The following is a 19,099-nucleotide window of genomic DNA, read 5'->3' as shown; positions in this document are numbered from 1 at the left end:
TTAAAATAAAATTTCATTTTTTTCCAAAGCTATTAACTAAAACCAAATAAATATTTTTAAATGAATCTTTTTGCTAACATATGAGCCACACAAAAAGTTTGCCAAAATGTCTAATACCATAATCAAAAACATTCAGACTACAAACCAAAGAAAAAAACATTTTCTACATTATAACTAACTTTTACAAGGTATCAGAACAAAACTGCATATCATAATAAAACTTTTACCTCCTTAATGCCTACTTTTTCACTTGAGAAATAATACTGTAATTACAATTTCAAAATCAATAACTGCTATAAATAACTTGACAAAACCTAACTTAAAAATATCCTTGTAGTGTATCTAGTGGTAAACTCTCACAATATCCTTAACACAACTTTTTGTTCAAAATTATACATGTGGTCACTTTTATAGAGTTAATATTCTCTGCTTTAATTCAACCCAGTGATAAAATATCACTTAGTAATGACGGCATGTTTTATACAGTACTCCTAGTTTATTTAGTTGATTAACATAGATTTACAGTGTCAATTCAAAATTATTATACAAACTAAATTTATTATATTATTGTTAATTATTTTCCCCTTGTTTCTATATAGTGTTAGTTATTTTAATTATACTGTTTAAATTTTATTATTATTGCCTGTCTAATCTGTATAAAGCCTGCCCTCTCAACAAAATAATGTTACTTAACACTTCAAAATAATTACTTATATCTGTAAAATGAATAAACTGAGTGTTAAATTTCAAAATATTTTCGAAAAACATTTTTTTCTGACTTGTTTGTTACTGAAACGTGACTCCAGTCTCTGACATTTATCCACATACCTTTCCCTTAACTTTAAACAAAGACAGCCAAAACAAGTCCCTCTAAATACCAAAACACAGCTATGTCTAATTTTAAGATAGTTGCTCCCAGGTAAAGTAAAGCAGTGTTCTCAGAGAAGGATCTTAGATTAAAAAATTGTGAAAGTTGATCATATGAATTGGGTCATTCTTGCTACACCCCACTAAAACAGTTGAGAGTCTAGAAGGAAAAAATATTTGGATCACATACTATTTCTCCAAAAATGTAACTCTCTGCTATCCTGGCTTCTGAAACTGCCTGCTGTAATCTGAGTCCAGTTTTATTTAATTGCTAGTAAAACAACCTGCTGAAATTTTTACATTAATTCTTCATTACCATCAGTTACCAGTCAGAACTTGAAGCTCCCTAAAACTACTAAGTGCCAATGAACTTTCTTAAAGAGCAATATGTAACATTTCTTTCTACCTTCTATCTCTTTTTTTAAAATGAAATCTTCAAGTTTCTTTTTGTTCCTCAGACATACTGAAGACTCCATGATCTCAGTGTATGTCTTGCATTGCAATTCTTGCTTCTCAAAGGGTTTTAAATTTAGAGATCACTATCTTTATTTTATTTTATTTGAATTTGACACAGGCATTGGGTTAAGGGCTTTTGTATTTGCCTACTTGAATGGTCCGAACAGCCAGTCTGTATAGCCTTTTGTTTTTAAAGAGGAGGATATGGAGAGTTGGAGAAGATGAAGTCTGACTTACTGAGAGCCAGACAACTGGGTAGCAGAGCCAAGTTTCACAGCATCACCAACCTGCAGAGGCATAGACTACAGTGTCTATATCACAAGCCCTTCACACATGTGTTGGTCTTTTACCAAGGTCTCCATGTACTAGGTGAGCTACAGTGGGTTCTTGGGCATAAGAGTATATATTTTTTAAAGTGAACACTACCAAGCTAGAACAGCCCCACTACAAAATTCATTGTGCAGTGACATGTTTTCTTCCCTACAGGATTTGGTCTTGTACTGCCTGGAGAACAAGCATTGTGATGTGAATCATCAAGACAACGCAGGTTATTGTTCTCTACATGAAGCTTGTGCACGTGGATGGCTCCATATTGTGCAGCACCTTCTTAGATATGGTGCTGATGTTAACTGCAGTGCCCAGGATGGAACCAGGTTAGTGGTATATTTTGCTCTTAACCTTGTGGCTCAATTTAGGGGACAGACAATATTTTTCAGGGTACGCAGGAATTCCTGGAGAAAAGATGAGTGAGGAGCACATGAATGGTAGAATCATCTAGAACTAAATCAGGCAATTCTGCCAAAGTAAATATAACATTGAAAGTTAATGACATGAGAGGAAAATAGGCAGAAAAGCACCAGTAAAGACTTCCTATGTAGACAATTACATTGGCAGAATTTGTATGTTTTAACTATTTTGAAACTCTAAAGTCTGTTCAAATCTTATAACTTCCAGGGAAATTGCAGTTAATTTTACTATGTTAGCTATCTTAGCAGTTCTTAGCTTCCTTAGGGTGCCTTCCCTCCACACCGGACCAATGGTAGGTAACCCTGTACACATTTCTGAAGCCCCTTGCATAAAGTTGCAGAAGCCAGGGTAAAAAAGCACCCTGTCCACCAAATATTGGAGATCTATGTTCTGATCACTGATTGTTGCTTCTCATCATAGACAGGAGATGCAGACACTGAGACAGGCAAGTATTGTTACCAGCTTCTCTTTTGGATGAAATGACTTCTAGTGGATTTACCATTGTCTTTTTTTCCTGCTTTTTATTCATTTGTCTCTTTTGGCAGCTAGACTTATAAAGACTTAAGACATTCAAAACGATCACAAAATAGAAAGAGCTTATTCAAAGGGCACAACGTTTAACTTATGCAGGATGCATAAGTCTGGAGATCTGATGTACAGTATGGTAACTACAGTGAATAATAATGTATACTCAAAATTTGCCTATTGGGTACATCTTAAATGTTCTTACCATATGTATGTGAAAAATTAACTTTGTGAAGTGATGGAAATATTAATTAGCTTCATTGTAGTAATCATTTGGCAGTATATAGATACAACCAAAACATCACATTGTACACTTTTTGTATGTCAGTTATAATCCAACAAAGTATTGAAGAAATAAAGCACACTGAACAAAAGCAACCACATGTACAAGGGACCTCAGAAAGTCATGGGCTCAGAAGAGACCTGAGAAACCTATACTTCAAATTGATGCTTGGCACAGAGACACTCTGCAATAGTTTAAAAAAATTATTGTAACTATTTTGAAACTCTAAAGTCTGTTAACCACACTGTAAGACTCAAATGTCAGCTGGGTGCAATGGCTGATGTCTGTAATTCTAGTGCTTTGGGAGGCTAAGTTGGGAGGCTAAGTTGGGAAGATCACTTGAGGCTAGTAGTTCATGACAAGCCTGGACAACATAGTGAGATTCTGTCTACACAATAGAAAAGAAGTAGAAATAAAATATTTAAATGTCCCTGATTCAACCAAAAGAGAATCACAAAACATAAAAAGGAAACAGAAGTATGTTTCATTCAAGGAAAAATAAATAGAAATTGCCCCAAAGACCAGTTGGTGGACTTACTAGACCAACACTTTAAAATGACTACATTAAAGGAACTCAAACACACAAAGAAAGATGTGAAAGATGTGAAGTCAATAAAATGATGTATTAGTGATGTGGAAATAGCAATAAAGAGATAACATATAAAAAGGAACTGAAAATATCTTGGAGCAGAAAGTAAAACCGAAATGAAAACTTCACTAGAAGAATTCAAAGGAGACTTGGATTGGCAGAAGAATTAGAAAACTTGAAAAATAGCACAATTGAAACTATTGAGTCTTGGGAAAAGAAATAAAAATGATAGATATGCATAGAGCTTATGGGAACTATGACACATCATCAGGCAGACCAACATATGCATGTATGAGTCCCTGATGAAGAAAACATACAGATAGAGGGAGATAAGTTATTTGAATAAATACTAGCAGAAAAATTTTCAGATTTAATGAAATACATGAATGTAAACATCCAAGAAACTTGATAAACTATAAAGAGATAAATTTTGAGAGCAACAAGAAAGAAGGAACTCACTTCCTAAAGGGGTTCTTATCAGAAACTTTGGATGTCAGAGGGCAATGAATAGATATATAGAAATTATCTATCTTTCTGTCTATCTTTCTGTCTCTCTCTCTCTCTCTCTCTCTCTCTCTCTCTCTATCTATCCATCCATCCATCCATCTATCTCAATGTACATAGAGATATGGAAATCTATACATGTAAAGATATATATATGTGTCTATAGAGCTATCTATATATAGAAATATCTATTGGTCTATATATAGATCGAGAGAGAGAGAGAGAGAGAGAGAGAGAGAGAGAGAGAGAGAGAAGAGGTATAAAATTCATATGCTGAAACCCATTCACATATTGTTTCTCTCAGTCTAATTGTATCTGGAGATAGGATATTTAGAAGGTAATTAAAGTTAAATGAGGTCATATTGATGGAGGCTTACACTGATAGGATCATGTCCTTATTTATAAGAAGAGAGAGCTATCTCTTTATGTCATGTGAATATGTAATGAAAAGACATCTGACTGCAAGCTACGAAGATGACCTTCATATGAAACTGAATTGGCCAGAGTCTTTATGTCAATTGGCTAGGACCTATGTCTTGGAAATGTAACCTCCAGAATTTTGAGAAATAATTTTTCTGTTTTGTTAGTCCACCTAGTATTCTGTCATGGCAGCCTGAGCTGACCAAGAGACCATCTGAAGGGTACCTTCAGCATTCTAAGTCAGGCAGACAGGAACCAGTCTCTCAGAGATGCTGTGCAGAAAGCTAGATGTTGAATGTACACACTCTTATTCTCTACCTAGGGAGAAACTGGAAGGAGGAGTTTTCTTCCTGTTGCTCTACATTGTGCTAGATGTGGGAGGATAATCATGGGTAAACTTTATCTGTGTCAGTAAAGCTCTTCTTGATGTTGTGCTTGCTTCGGGTACTTGAAATTAACTGGTTTCTCAAGTTGTTGTTAAGACTTTTTCTCCCTGAGACTGTGAGGCCTCCCTTATTGCCATCTTGCTAATGTCACATTTTTCTACAGTCTTAATGCAATTTCTATTATATTTCAACAGTATATATAGCAGAAATAGAAAACTCTATGATGAAATTCATATAAGAAACTCTGAATAGCTAAGACAAACTGATCAAGAAAAACAAGTATATAGAAATTCAAACCTCATGGGTTTAAAATATTCTTCAAAATAACATACTACTGTCCTAAAGACAGATGTAGACCGAAGGAGCAGAATAGAGAGCCTGGAAATAAATCCTCATGCATGTGGTCAAATGTTGTCTAACAAGTGTGCTAAGACTACATCTTGGGGAAAGGGCAGTCTCTCCAACCACAACTGTGAGGAAAACTAGGTATCTACATGTAGAGAAATGTACTTCTTTACAATATATGCAACAATGAATTCAGAATGATTAGAGACCTAAAAGTAGGATGTAAGACTATAAAACTGACAGAAGAAAAGATCAGTGTCATGCTTCATAACATTTGGTTTGGTATTGATTTCTCGACTATGTTATCAAAAGCACAGGCAATAAAAGCAAAAGTAGATAAATAGGACATCAACTTTAAAACTTTCTGTGCATCAAAATATGCAGTCAGCAGAATGAAAAGTAAGCATATGGAATGAGATAAAACTTTTGTTAATTATATATCTGATAATGGTTAATATCTAAAATATATGAACTCCTGTAAGTCAACATCAAGAAAAACCTAAATACCCCAATTAAAAAAATGAGGAAATGACTTTCATAGATACGTCTTCAAAGAAGAAACACAAATGGTCCACAAGGAACTGAGCATCTTTAATTATCAAGGAGATGCAAATTGTAACCACAATAAAATATCAACTCACACCTGTTAGACTAGATGAAGTGTTTTTTAAAAACACAAACAGAAAATAGCAAATGGTGATAATGTGAAGAAACTGGAACTCTTCTACACTGCTGCTAGTAATGTAGAAGAGTGTAGTCATTATAGAAAACAGAATGGAGGTTCCTCAAAAATTAGTAATAGAACCAGCATATGATCTAGCAGTCTCACTTCTGGGTATGTATATACTGAAAAGAATTGAAAGCAGGCAGCCAGGAAGTAAAAACCACTCAAATGTTAATCATTAGATGAATGGATAAGCAAAATTTGCTACGTATCTATAAATGACTTCTATTTACTTATTTAGGATGGAGCTGCCCAGGCCAGAGTACAGTGGCACGTTCTCAGCTCACTGCAACCTCTGCCTCCTGGGTTCAAGCAATTCTGCTGCTGCAGCCTCCTGAGTAGCTGGGACTACAGGCACCCAACAATATGCCTGGCTAATTTTTGTATTTTTAGGAGATACAGAGTTTCACCATGTTGATCGGACTGGTTTCGAACCCCTGACCTCGTGATCTACCTACCTCAGCCTCCCAAAGTACTGGGATTATGGGAGTGAGCCACCACAGCCATCCCAAATATTATTTATTTTTAAAAGGAAGGAATTTCTGACATATGCCATAACATGGATGAACCTTGAGGAGGTTCATTTATGCTAGGTGAAATATACATATCATAAAATGACAAATACTTTATTATTCCACTCATGCAACATGCTAAGAGAAGTCAAAATCACAGAGACTGAAAGTAGAATGCTGGTTGCCTGGGTTGGTAGGAGAGGTGAATGGGGTTAACATTTAGTGGGTACAGAGCTTGTTGAAAGTTCTGCAGATAAATGATGGTGATGGTTGCACAATAATGTGAAAGACTTAATGGCCATGAACTGAATACTTAAAAATGGTTAAGATGGTAAATATACATTACATGTATTTTTGCCACAAGTAAAAAAATCAGCGCTTCAAATTTAACAAGAGTTAGGATATAACCTTCGTAAATGTTCAGCCTCATTTTAGTTACTCTTCTTCCACACTGCTACTTTAAAATGTTATCACTATAACCTCTGCGTTGTTAGAATGATAATACTGAAAAAAGAACCACACATGGGGCTTGGCATGGTGGCTCATGCCTGTAATCCCAGCACTTTGAGAAGCCAAAGCAGCAGGATCACTTGAGCCCAGGAGTTTGAGCCCAGCTTGGATGACATGGTGAAACCCTGTTTCTACAAGACAGAAAAGAAAGAAAGGAAGAAAGAAAGAGAGAGAGAGAGAGAGAGGGAGAGAGGGAGGAAAGGAGGGAGGAAGAGAAGAAGGGAACAAGGGAATAAGGGATTAACCAGGAATGGTGGCACACACCTGTAATCTCAGCTACTCAGGAGACATGCGAGAGGATCACCCTAGCCCAGTGAGGTTGAGGCTGTAGTGAGGCAGGATTGCACCATTGCATTCCAGCCTGGCAGACAGAGTTGAGACACTGTCTCAAAATAAACAAACAAAAATCTTGTGGTTACCTTGGTAGGATTGATTCTGATTTTTAAGTTATGGTGTGTATATATATTTATACACATGTATGTGTGTGTGTGTCTGTGATGTGTGTGTGTGTGTTTCCCTGCACCAGATAGGGTTTATTTCAGTGTTAGGGTCACATTAGTTTTCTTGTTATGGTTTTATAATAGTGTTGTTTACAAAAAAAACCTAACTATTTTTTCTCTAATTTTCTTTTAATTTTTTTCTTTCCAAACGTCAGTGACCAAGTCATTCTTGTACTCAAAACAAGAACACAAATAGCATTTGTTTGAGATAGAGTAGTGAGATTATTATTTTGAACATTTTTTCCTTGAATTGGCATAACTTTCCTTCACGGCCCAACAGAACAAGTTTTCTGCTTCATGAGGCCTTGTGCAGCTTCAAAATCCTTTTTCATACCTCATGTATGATCTCTCAGAGAGTCCAAGCTCAAACTCCTCATTGCCTTCAGCCTTCACTTTCAGGGCCTTTCTTGGCCATTGGATGGCATTTGGAGCCTTATTTCTTCCTATTCCTATGTACGTAGGTTTACATCTTTCTCTCAGTTGGTAAGTAGTGAGGGCATGGAGTGTTGGATTGTTCTTTAATGTTCCCAGGGGCAAAAGCCCCTGAAAATGTCAATAATTAGTGGTGAATAATTAGTGAATAATTAGTGGTGTTGCTTTGTAAGACTCTGGACTCTTTATTGTGACTATATTCAAAACGTATATGTGAGTTTTAAATCCTGAGAGTACAGATGTCCCACAGCTGGTTCAGAAGGACCTGTCATCACCATCCACATCCCCAGACCTGGCCTTCATCCTGCTTTTGACCTTAGTTTATTGGTCAGAAACCAAGATTTGTCAGTTGTGGAATCCTCTGGTGGTGTAAATGTGGTGGCTGCCTGAGGACTGGGTATTAGGGTTTGCTAATAGTTAAAAAAAACAAAACTAAAATGTATTTTGGTTTTTCACACATTGCAAACAGCATTCCATCAGAAGGGCACTGTTGGCAGTGTTCCATCTTCCAGGACACATGGGTGAGAGAACTTTGTATTTTTTCAGATCTCATCCTGATCCTAACCACCCTGGTTCTGAGCCACAAGTTTGATCACAGATCTCTGAAAGGTGATAGGGGAGGCTTTTAGGAGAGTCTAAACTCACCATTTGTCTTTGCACACAGGTTCTTTATATAAACAAATAGGCATATTTTTAAATTTTTTAACAGTTGTTGTATTAGCTTTCATAATGCTAAACTTTTTTTATTTAGTTATCTTTTATATCCTGCCCCTACTTCCTTCAAAACTTTTAAAATATTTATTCTGTCTTCAGTTTTCAGGCCTTGGATTGAGATAGATTTTCATTTGAGAGTTAGCCCTGAAATAGTCCCTGCATGGGTCCTGTTAAAAGGATTATGTGTTTAATAACAATAATTTGTCATTTGATGATGGGTCAGTAATTATGTCTCAATTTCATTATCTGTACATGGCAGTGACATTCTTCATCAGTTGAATATTGTGTCTATGAGGCTCACATGGTACACATATATCCAATTTTGCCTATTGTTAAGGAAAAGTCAAGAAATGAGCAAGTGTGCATGAGTTTAATCCCACTGCACATCTCTTACTAGGCCTCTCCATGGTGTAGTTGAAAATGATTGTTTGGAAATTGTCCGCCTCCTCCTTTCCTATGGTGCTGACCCCACTTTGGCCACCTATGCAGGCAGAACCATTATGAAAATGACCCACAGCAAAGTTATGGAAATGTTTCTAACAGGTAGGTCACATTAAGGAACAGGAATAACAAGTTAAAGATATGTTCTTTATTCATATATTAGATGGGGACCAGGTTATTAAGATTTGAGTTTTACTAGGTACAAATTAAAAATCTTGAGACTTTAAAACAGCAGCAATGTGGCCTTTTTTTTGTATTGCATAATACAGTAGTCTAGTGAAGCTAATTATTTCAGTGATTAGCCATTGATTCTATATTTCCTTTGATCTGTTTCTACCACTAACACTGTAAAAGATTTCCCCCAATTATTTGGATTTCCTACCAAGAATTTTAAACAAATAAAGGTTTTACATCTTGATTCTGGATAATGGAAACCTCAAACTTCCCACAGAAGAGGTTATTTAGAATAGTCTGTGTAACTCAGTGAAGAACTTATCATGCAAGCCCCAGGCATTACTAGACAACAATTCCATACACAAGTATGGAAATGGATTACTTCCATACACTAGTATGGAAATGTAACTAATTTTTTTGTGTGTTGATTTAGTATCCTGCAAATTTGCTGGAATTACTAATCTTAACATTTCTTAAAAAGCTGATCTTTTTTTTTTTCTCTCTCTCTCTCCAGATTACTTAAATGATCTACAGGGTTGCAGTGACAATAAGCTGAATAGCTCTTGGGGGTTCTATGGCAGCTCTGTCTGTGGTGAGCAATATTATTCTTTTAATTCAGTGAAAATAGGAAGAGGACATTTTCTTCGGTGTGGATGAGGGAAGAGTGGTTGTGCATGCTATGAAACAGACTGTGTTGGAAAGGAATCTATTTTATATTTTGTTTAGAGTTCTTCATTTCATGACAGCTGAAATTCCACTATTGCTTACTAATACTTTTGTCTCTTTCGTTTCTCCATTAGAACCAGATAATGAAGGGGGATCCAATGTTTTGGCAAACCCCCCAGGACCAGAGGACCAGGATGGTGACAATGACGCTTGCAGTGATGTGTTTGAATTTGAATTTTCAGATAGCCCCCTCTTACCTTGTTATAACATTCAAGTTTCATCTTTGCAGGGGTGAGCATGGCTGCCCTGTCACTGAAAATTGGCTGAGCTGCTTTTGCAGGTGGCAGCAGGACTTAAAGCGCTTTTTAAGTAGATGAGGGTGGGTGAGTGCTAAATGCCCAAGGGTTTTACATGATGTAGCAAATAGGTTTTTTCTTAGAAGATTGATTATAGTCAGCTAATTAATTGGTTTTATAGTATAGTATAAATTATCCTCAAGAGAACACCACCAATGCAAGTAAGGCTCCAGAACCTGAAGCACAGAAGTTTCTTTTACTAAATTCTTTGGGAAGGAGTCCTAGGAATGCTTCAACAGATCATTTCAAGGGCTTCTTGGGAACATAATGTGTACTGTACAAAACCATTAATCTCCCTTCTCATGTAAAATTAGGAAAATCATCTGTGTCACTCAACATCTTTGCATATTGTCCTATTTAGTAAGATACAGTCTTAACACTATTTGTAAGTCACTGTGGTCTGGTGACCAATATCTTGTCAAGAGACCTTTGTTAACATTTTAACCTTGGTGCTTAGTAAACAACATTATTCTCAGGCTCTAGAGTTACGTGTATCCAATTATAAACAGTGACAGTTTTATTTTAGTTTATTTTGTATTAGTATGCAATAGATTCTTGTATTTGAGGGTTCATATATTTGATATATGCATATGGTATGTAAGGATCAATGAGGGCACTTGGGATACCCATCACTTCAAACATGTATTATGTCTTTGTGTTAGAAACATTAAAACTTTCTCTTCTAGAAATAGACAATACATTATAGTTAACTATAATTTTCTTACTATGCTATCACATACTGGATCTTATTCCTTCTCTATAACTGTATTTTAATAGCCATTTAACCATCTTCTCTTAATTCTCTCTACCACCCACACTGCCTAGCCTCTCATACCCACCCTTCTACTCCATACCTCCATGAGGTTAACATTTTTTTATTTCCTACCTGTAGGTAGAACTTTCTGTGCCTGGTTTATTTCATTTAACAGAATGACCTCCAAGTCTACCCATGTTGCTGCAAATATCAGGAGTCAAGTTATTTTTGGTGGACTAGCACTCCATTATGTAAATATATTCCATTTTAAAATCCACTTGTCTGCTGATTAACACTTAGGTTGATTCCATATCGTGGCTATTGTAAAGAGTGCTGCAGTAGATATGAGAGCTCAGATATCTTACTGACATGCTGATTTGATTTTTGGGGATATATACCTAACCATGAGATTGCTGAATCACATGTTAATTTTATTTTTAGCTTTTGAGAAATTCACTAACAGCATACACACATTCTCTTTTCTCTGTATTCTCACCAACATAATGTTACTTTTGTCTTTTGATGGTAGGCATCCTAACTAAGAGAAGATGATATTGTGGTTTCAATTTGAAGTTTATTAGAAGTAGAAATAGTAAAGTTGTGTTACAGAGTGTGTGAACAGAATGGACTTGGGGAAGAAAAAAGATCAAAGAAGTGTTTATAGTTATTCTTTTGGGTTGGGGTACAGACTCACTTATCTCAGTAAGCCTAGTGAGACATATTAAGAGTCATTACCCAAATTATGGTGAGAGCTGAGTCAACAGGAGTTTTAATTTTTTTTCATCAGCAGTGAGAGCACTGGAGTAGTTGTTATGATGAATCTCACTGAGGTGTTTCCCTTGCTTCGTATAATTCAGTTTGCTCTTCTACAAATGTCTGATAACCAGATGAATCCAGAGTTACCCTGATTAGAAGTAGGTACTTACCCTTACATTGAAAGAAGAATGTTGGTCTATGAGTGGGCATGGTGAGAAATGGCAGGGGTGTTGAAGTGAAAGTAAGTGGCTCCTGTTATGCCTATAAGGTAGTTTTTTCAAGATGATAATTAATGGTTGGGGAACTTTTATTTTGCCAGAAATTGGAACTACTTTTCTTTTATTTTGCAGACGACAAAACTGGTTATTGCTTTCAGATGTACTTAAGAAACTGAAAATGTCATCCTGCATATTTCGCTGTAATTTTCCACATTTGAAAATTATCCCAATTGCAGAGGCGGAGTTTTACAGACAGGTTTCAGCAAGTATCTTGTTCTCTTCCTCCAAAGACTTGGAAGCCTTCAATCCAAAAAGCAATGAACTACTAGATTTACTAGAATTTACAAATGAACTTCAGATTCTTCTTGGGTCCTCTCTGGAGTGCTTNTTTTTTTTTTTGAGACAATGTCTCACTGTTATCCAGCCTGGAGTGCAGAGACGCTGTCAGAGCTCACTGCAGCCTCTGCATCCCTGGACTCAGTCGTCCTCTCATAATCAGCCTCTGGAGAAGCTAGGACTATAGGCCTATGTCAACATGCCTTGCTAATTAATTAATTTATTTTTATTTTTATTTTTTTGTAGAGACAGTGTTTAGCCATGTTGCCTAGGTTGTTCTAAAACACCTGGGCTCAAGTGATCCGCCTTCCACTACCTCCCAAAAGTACTGTGATGACAGACATGAGCCACCATACCCAGCCTGTTTTTCTATTCACTATAAAATATTGAAAATTAATGACAGTTGAGCTTGCTTGAAAATGTAAATATTTTAATTCTGTGCTTATAATTTCTTTCAACTGTTAGATTTACGCTTTTGTAACACTTTTACAGAAATTTTCTGAAGATGCAATAAAACAGTTGAGGAAATGAAAATATTGAACTGTCCTGTGTCCTATATGATCCTAAAACATGTTGTTACTTTTTTATTAAAGTTGACAATTTTCCTTGGTGGCTTAATTTCAATTATTTAAAACTTTTTATTTCAATAGCTTCTGGGAGTACAAGTGGTTTTTTGTTACATGAGTGAATAATATAGTGACAAATTCTGAGATTTTAGTGCATCTGTTACTCGAATAGTATATATAGTACCTAATGTGTAGTTCTTTCATCCCTAGCCCCACCTCGCTCTTTACCTTCTGCATCTCAAGTTCACTGTATCACTCCGCATGACTTGTGTACTCATAGCTTAACTCCCACATGTAAGTGAGAACATGGTTTTTGGTTTTTCACTCCTGTGTTATTTCACTTAGAATAATGGCCTTTACCTCTAAGTTTCTGTGAAAGACATTATTTTATTCCTTTTTATAGCTGAATAGTATTCCATTGTGTACATACATCACATTTTCTTTATCCAGGTATTAGTCAATAGGTAGCATATACATTGATCCCTGATCTTTGCAAGTGTGAATTATGCTGCTATAAACATACATGTGCAAATGTTGTTTTTATATAACAACTTATTTTTCTTCGGGTACACACCCAGTAGTGGATTGCTGGATCAAATGTTAGTTCTACTTCTAGTTCCTTAAGGAATCTGCACATTGCTTTCCACAGAGGTTGTACTAATTTATATTTCCTCTGACAGAGTATAAGTGTTCCCTTTTCCTCCCATCCATATCAATGTCTATTGTTTGTTGACTTTTCAATAATGTCCATTGTTGCAGGAGTAACGTGGTATCTCATTGTGGCTTTAATTTGCGTTTCTCTGATGATTGGTTATGTTGAGCATTTTTTTGCACATTAATATTTGTTGGCCATTTATGTATCTTCTTCTGAGAAATGCCTGTTCATGTCTTTTGCCCACATTTTTATGGGAGTATTTGATTTTTTCTTACTGATTTGTTTGAGTTCCTTGTTGATTCTGGATACTCTTGCTGTCATATATGTAGTTTGTGAACATTTTCTCCTATAGCATATTTGCTGATTATTTCTTTTGCTGTGCAGAAGATTTATAGTTTAATTAGGACCAATTTGTTTACTTCATTCTTTTTGCATTTAGTTTCGGGATCTTAGTCATAAGTTCTTTGTCTAGGTTAATGTCTAGAAACTTTTCCTACATTGTCTCTAGAATTTTTTTAGTTTCCAGTCTTAGATTTAAGTCTTTGATCTATCTTGTGTTGATTTTCATATTAGTTGGGAGATACAGATCTAGTTTCATTCTTCTACATGTGGCTTGCTAGTTTTCCCATAACTATGTATTTTATAGGGTATTCATTCCCCAAACTATGTTCTTGTATGTTTTGTTGAAGATTAGTTTACAGTACACATTTGGCTTTATTTCTGTGTTTCTCTTGTGTTCCATTAATCTGTGTGCCAATTTTTATACCAGTATTATACTGTTTTGGTAACTATAGTTTGGCAGTGCAAAGGCTCCAGATTTGTTCTTTTTCTTTAGGATTGCTACTGATTCATAAATCAAAACTGTAGCATTCAGCAGTTTCTATTGCTCTTCCTAGGAACTTAGAGAAGCCAATTTCAAGATTGCAAAGGTTTTTAACTGCTTAGGAAAAAAAATTTAGTGCCATCACATGGGCCCCCAAATTCCTGTCTTCCAGATGGTGGAAATTAAAGTGTCCCCACAGAGCCACAAGATTAAACTCTTAAGGAGACAAAACAAGATAGAGAAATTTCATACAATATTGGTTTCAGGGACCCATAGCAAAGTTTGTACCTGATCAGCTTTCTGAACTGGCTTAAAAAGCAGGCTCATAAGGATGCTAAATCCACATTTCATTCCATGATATGCCATCATTCCATGATATGAGAGTCAAAGGATCCACGAGGGTCATTTCTTCTTTTACAATTTTCTTTTTGATCATGTTGACAGTATGCTAGGGTGAAAGGGATGGCCAATTGGACAAGGGCACAAGTGTCACTCCAGTTACTTGCAGAGTGTACAGTAAGGGTCCACCACAATACCACCATGTATCTGCTCCAGGATGAACAAGGGCAGATTGGTAAGCTCTTGGAAGGGCTGTAGTTCACTGGAACCCTTTAGGTTTCCAAGAAATGCCAAATTTTCCCCTTGTTACGAGAAATATGAAATAAAATTGGTGTCAGGAGACAGAGGATGAACGGCTCTTGGGGCCTATCCCTCAGGGTGTTGGACTTTAGGGAGTAGTGGAGAGAACGTTTGGCAGGATTTATTGACCCAGGCTGTGGGATCTTGGAAAAGAGCTACATACCTGGTTAGCTGAAAGACCATCCAAGTGGAGAGGGGACGACTTGCACCTTTGGTCTACCATATGCACAAGCATAACAATCGCTTTTGTTTAGAGTTCAAACGGAATATTTAATCCATTCCAACCAATCATTTGCATCTTGATATCCTATTTCGATGGCTACAGTTTGTTTTAAATTCCTAACTTCTATAATAGCCACTTTGGTTTCATCATTGTGTGGAGGAAGAATTGTAGTTTCATAGGGGTATAGTGTAGAAGGAAGCATAGGAGGTGAAGGAGTAATAAAACATATCTTGAAAGATCCAGTAAGATTTGTCCCTAACATTTCAGCTCCCATACCATATAAGTGACTTAAGGTAGGTTTAGGGTTGGGAGAAGTGGGAGCAAGATAGAAATTTGCACTGGATTAGATTGGTTATACTGACAGTTGAGGGTGGGGTGCTTCCTTTAGCAAAGTGAATGTATGGTTTTAAGGACATACAGCCAGCTGTTGATGAGGTCCAACCTTGATATTTGGTTGTTCACATAACGTCATTTTCCCTATTGCAGACTTGTTTTCCTGCATTTGTGAAGGGAAGGTGTCTTTTGTCTTAAAGGGGAAGAGATCCTTCTGTGAGGCTGTTGCCTTTGACTTTGGAGATCTCCACAGGGTATAAGACAAGCATCAAAGATAATAGTTTGGGGTGAGCTTGACCTGCTTACATTAATAAGGAGAGGACTATCAATAGTAAGGGAAAAGAAAGATTTACAACATAAGATCAAACTTTTAACTTAGTTGGAGTTGACCCTGGAACAACTGTCCATGATTCTGGAGGGCGTGGTGCTCTTTTGATCTGAGTGTGATGAATCCATCCCCTTTTGGCGGCACAGATGGCTATCTTGATTGTTAGAAGCACCAAACAGGGTCCCTCCCAGGTGGGATCGAACTTCCCATCTTTCCAACCTTTGAAGAGAGCATGGTCTCTGGACTGGTGTGGTGAACTAGAAGTTTGAGGGGTGGTATCTGTGCTAAGAGGCCTTTGGTCCTAAGGGAAGAGAAAGTCAGGGATATACCAAATATATAGTTTTTGAGGAACTGATCTTTTGTTTTGAACATTGGGATGCCAGCACTGGAGTGTAGAGAAGGGAATCCACACAGCATTTCATAAGGGGATAAGCCAATACCTGTCTGAGGGACAGTTCAGATTTTTAACATGGTGATGGGGAGGCATTTAGTCCATGGAAACCAAGTCTTTAGGACTGATTTAGTTAGGCAGTTTTGAAAGTCTAGTTCATTCTTTTACTCTTCCTGTTGAAGGTGGGTGCCAGGGCATATGCTGGTTCCAGGTTATGTCTAGTAACTGGGCTAGGTTTTTAAGGACATATGCAGTGAAATGAGTCCCATTATCTGAATTGATATTTTCTATTAATCCAAACCTGGGTATAATATTTTAAACTAATGCCTTGACTACATGATTAGCAGTTGCACTTGAAAAGGGAATAGCTTTTATCCAATGAGGAAGGTGGTCTACTGTCATTAATAAATATTTTAAGTGGCCAACTGGGGGCATTTCGATGTATCAACTTGGACACTTTGGAACAGTCTTAATCCTGGATTTCTCCCTCTAGGGGATACTTTTCTGAGGGTTTGCTTATTAGTCTTTTTACATACCAGTCAGCTATTTGTATATTGTCTTGCTAAAGTATAAATTAGTGTACATCCATGAACCCTGAGGGCTGCATCATCCATAGCTTGAGGTCCCCAGTTAGTTCCTTGATGCAAATGAGAAAGAATTTCTCTCATGAGGGGTTTGGATACATTTCTCTTTGGTCTGGTAATACCTGTAAAGGTTGTCTAACAGTGGCTTGAGCTCTCTTTTTAAGTTTGGATGTTCGAGTTGGTTAAAGGAGCATTTATAAAACCAATGCCTCCTCCTCCTATGGGCATTTCTTTTAAGGAGAAGAGAGCTAGAGCTGATTCTCCTGAGGTAGAGGGGAAAGGGAAGTTCTGAATATACATTTTTTACATTGTTCTATCTCATGTTGAAGTCCTTTCAGAGAAGGGTACTTAGGCTGGTAGTGAACAGGCTCTTGGGATGATTCCCAAGAGGCAGGGTTATAAGGAGGGGGGACAATATGAGTAGGAGAAGGGTCTGAGACAACTGCCTCTGCTTGATGGGGAAGTAAATTAAGGTTAGGGGCACTGGATGGGACAAGTTTGTCTAGCAGGGTTCCATGTGTTGGTGGGCTGTCTAGGAATAGGCACTTTATCTTTTTCAGAGGAATTAGTCTCTGACTTTCTCCCTCCAGTCTTTAGAGGGTAAAGGAGGACTGGTCCTTGCTGCCAACATAGGGCATAATTTTTCTCCTCCTGGTAGACAGGGCTTTTGTCATTAAGTTCTATTAAAAACTGACAAATCCAATCCTCATTTGACCCAAACTTTGGCCAGAAAACTGAGGGTTTGAAGATTGGTTCCTGGGTCCAAATGACACAACAAAATTTTATCATCTGTTGCTTTTTCTTGTGTTTAGTCCTTTCATTGTCTTTCCAATATTTTAGCATGAGTTATTGGGGACTATCAGGGGGAAAGTTATTGTTGCTAGTTTTATCCTTTCTACCCTCTACCTTACTTGGGGTATTTCCCATCTTGATGGTTTTTGAGGTGAGGCTCAATCTCCCCTATTGGAAATGTCTTGCCTTCTCTATTTACTAGATGTTTGTGTTAGGCTCAATCCCCCTACTGGAGATTTCTCACCTTTCTTATCCTAGAGGCTTAACCCCCACTACTGAAGATTTCTTACACTCTTCTCCTTCTGCTTTATCCTCTCTGGCAACTTCCCCAGGGGGAATTTAGGTTCCTTTTAATATTGGCAGGTCAGTATAAACTCCTGACAGGACCCCAAAGGAGTGCCATAGCCAAACCTCAGATTGCACTCACTCCACACTCAGTGTAATTGAATCTCAATCACACTCTTTCAACCTCCAAGATATCTTGACCACTAACGAAGGACTTTGTTGCTTTTGTGATGCTTGCTACCTTGGTCTGTACACAGAGTTACCTGGTTGCCAAGGTATGTGAGGATCCTTTCTCCCAAGTTGTTGACCCATTTCTTTCCACGTTGCTGGGAGTCCAGGTTTATTTGTCACACTGAGTGGGCCTCAGTCTGTCACCTTGAGGCCATCACAATAAGGCAGTAGGATGTGTCTCCCGATGAGAGGCAGCCAGAGACCCTTTCTCTGGAGGAGAATGGGAATCCCTGATGAGCTCCCAGGTTGTTAGAAAGAAGTACTCAGTGCTGCAAAGAAGAACTAGCACTTATGCAAAAAGTTCTCAGCAAGGAAATTTACTTCTGCAGAAGGGTGCTGCCTGCATCAGTCACAATCACAAGAGCACACCAAACAAAAGAGGAAAAGGGTTGTTATTCCTAATGCAGTCCTCACCCATGTGTCACTCCCCCAGGGTCTGGGGTCAGATCGCACAATCTATGCTGACCCGACTGGCTATTTGTGAATACTTTCCCAAATAAGGAAGGGAAGAGGGATGTGAGTGGCAGAACAAGTGGTTTCGGCAGGAAGAATAGCCACAGAGTGAGTAACCAGGAGAATGGATGTGAGTTATTGATTAGAACTGGCAGGAATGTTTTTTACTATAACTAGGGGCAAGGAGGCCAAAGAATGAGGAAGCTGGGCTTTGAAAATAGAAAACAAAGAACAAGTAAGTTGAACAAGCTGACTCTTTGAAGAGGAACTTACTGTACATAACAACAAGGCAAACAGAAGGCCTTCCAGGTCAGATGATCTCTAACCAAAACCTCCAAGAGTATCCCTTCCAAACTTTGCTCCTATTCTCCATCTGAGAAATCTACTTGAAATATTCCTGACTGAGAAGTCTCCTGAACAAAGACTCTTCCTACTAGTTAAAACGAGTCAGTCAGACCAGCCCCTCACTCAAGTAGCTGAAGAGACACCATGTAATGGGGCCACAGACAAAGACATCCAATAGTGGAGCTACAAACAGACACCCCATAATAAGGCAACAGATACCACACCACAGGGCTAGA

The 19,099-nt window shown here is 37.5% G+C and overlaps 1 protein-coding gene across 1 annotated transcript in view; it reads left to right on the top strand.

The window, feature by feature from the left end:
* The window catches only part of LOC108520962 (BCL-6 corepressor-like), a gene marked incomplete at its 3' end in the record, with an annotated part of 40,747 nt that extends 28,487 nt beyond the window's left edge, over positions 1-12,260 (top strand). The window contains 5 exon segments of the mRNA XM_017860543.1: positions 1,810-1,976; positions 8,912-9,057; positions 9,644-9,721; positions 9,930-10,086; positions 12,012-12,260. Coding sequence (XP_017716032.1) covers positions 1,810-1,976; positions 8,912-9,057; positions 9,644-9,721; positions 9,930-10,086; positions 12,012-12,260 — 797 coding nt within the window.
* Between the last annotated feature and the right edge of the window lie 6,839 nt (positions 12,261-19,099).

Source organism: Rhinopithecus bieti, unplaced genomic scaffold (assembly GCF_001698545.2).
Source record: "Rhinopithecus bieti isolate Rb0 unplaced genomic scaffold, ASM169854v2 scaffold_56772, whole genome shotgun sequence".
Taxonomy (NCBI): Eukaryota; Metazoa; Chordata; class Mammalia; order Primates; family Cercopithecidae; genus Rhinopithecus; species Rhinopithecus bieti.
The sequence above is the reverse complement of the archived record's forward strand: the minus strand, read 5'-3'. Positions and strand labels throughout refer to the sequence as shown.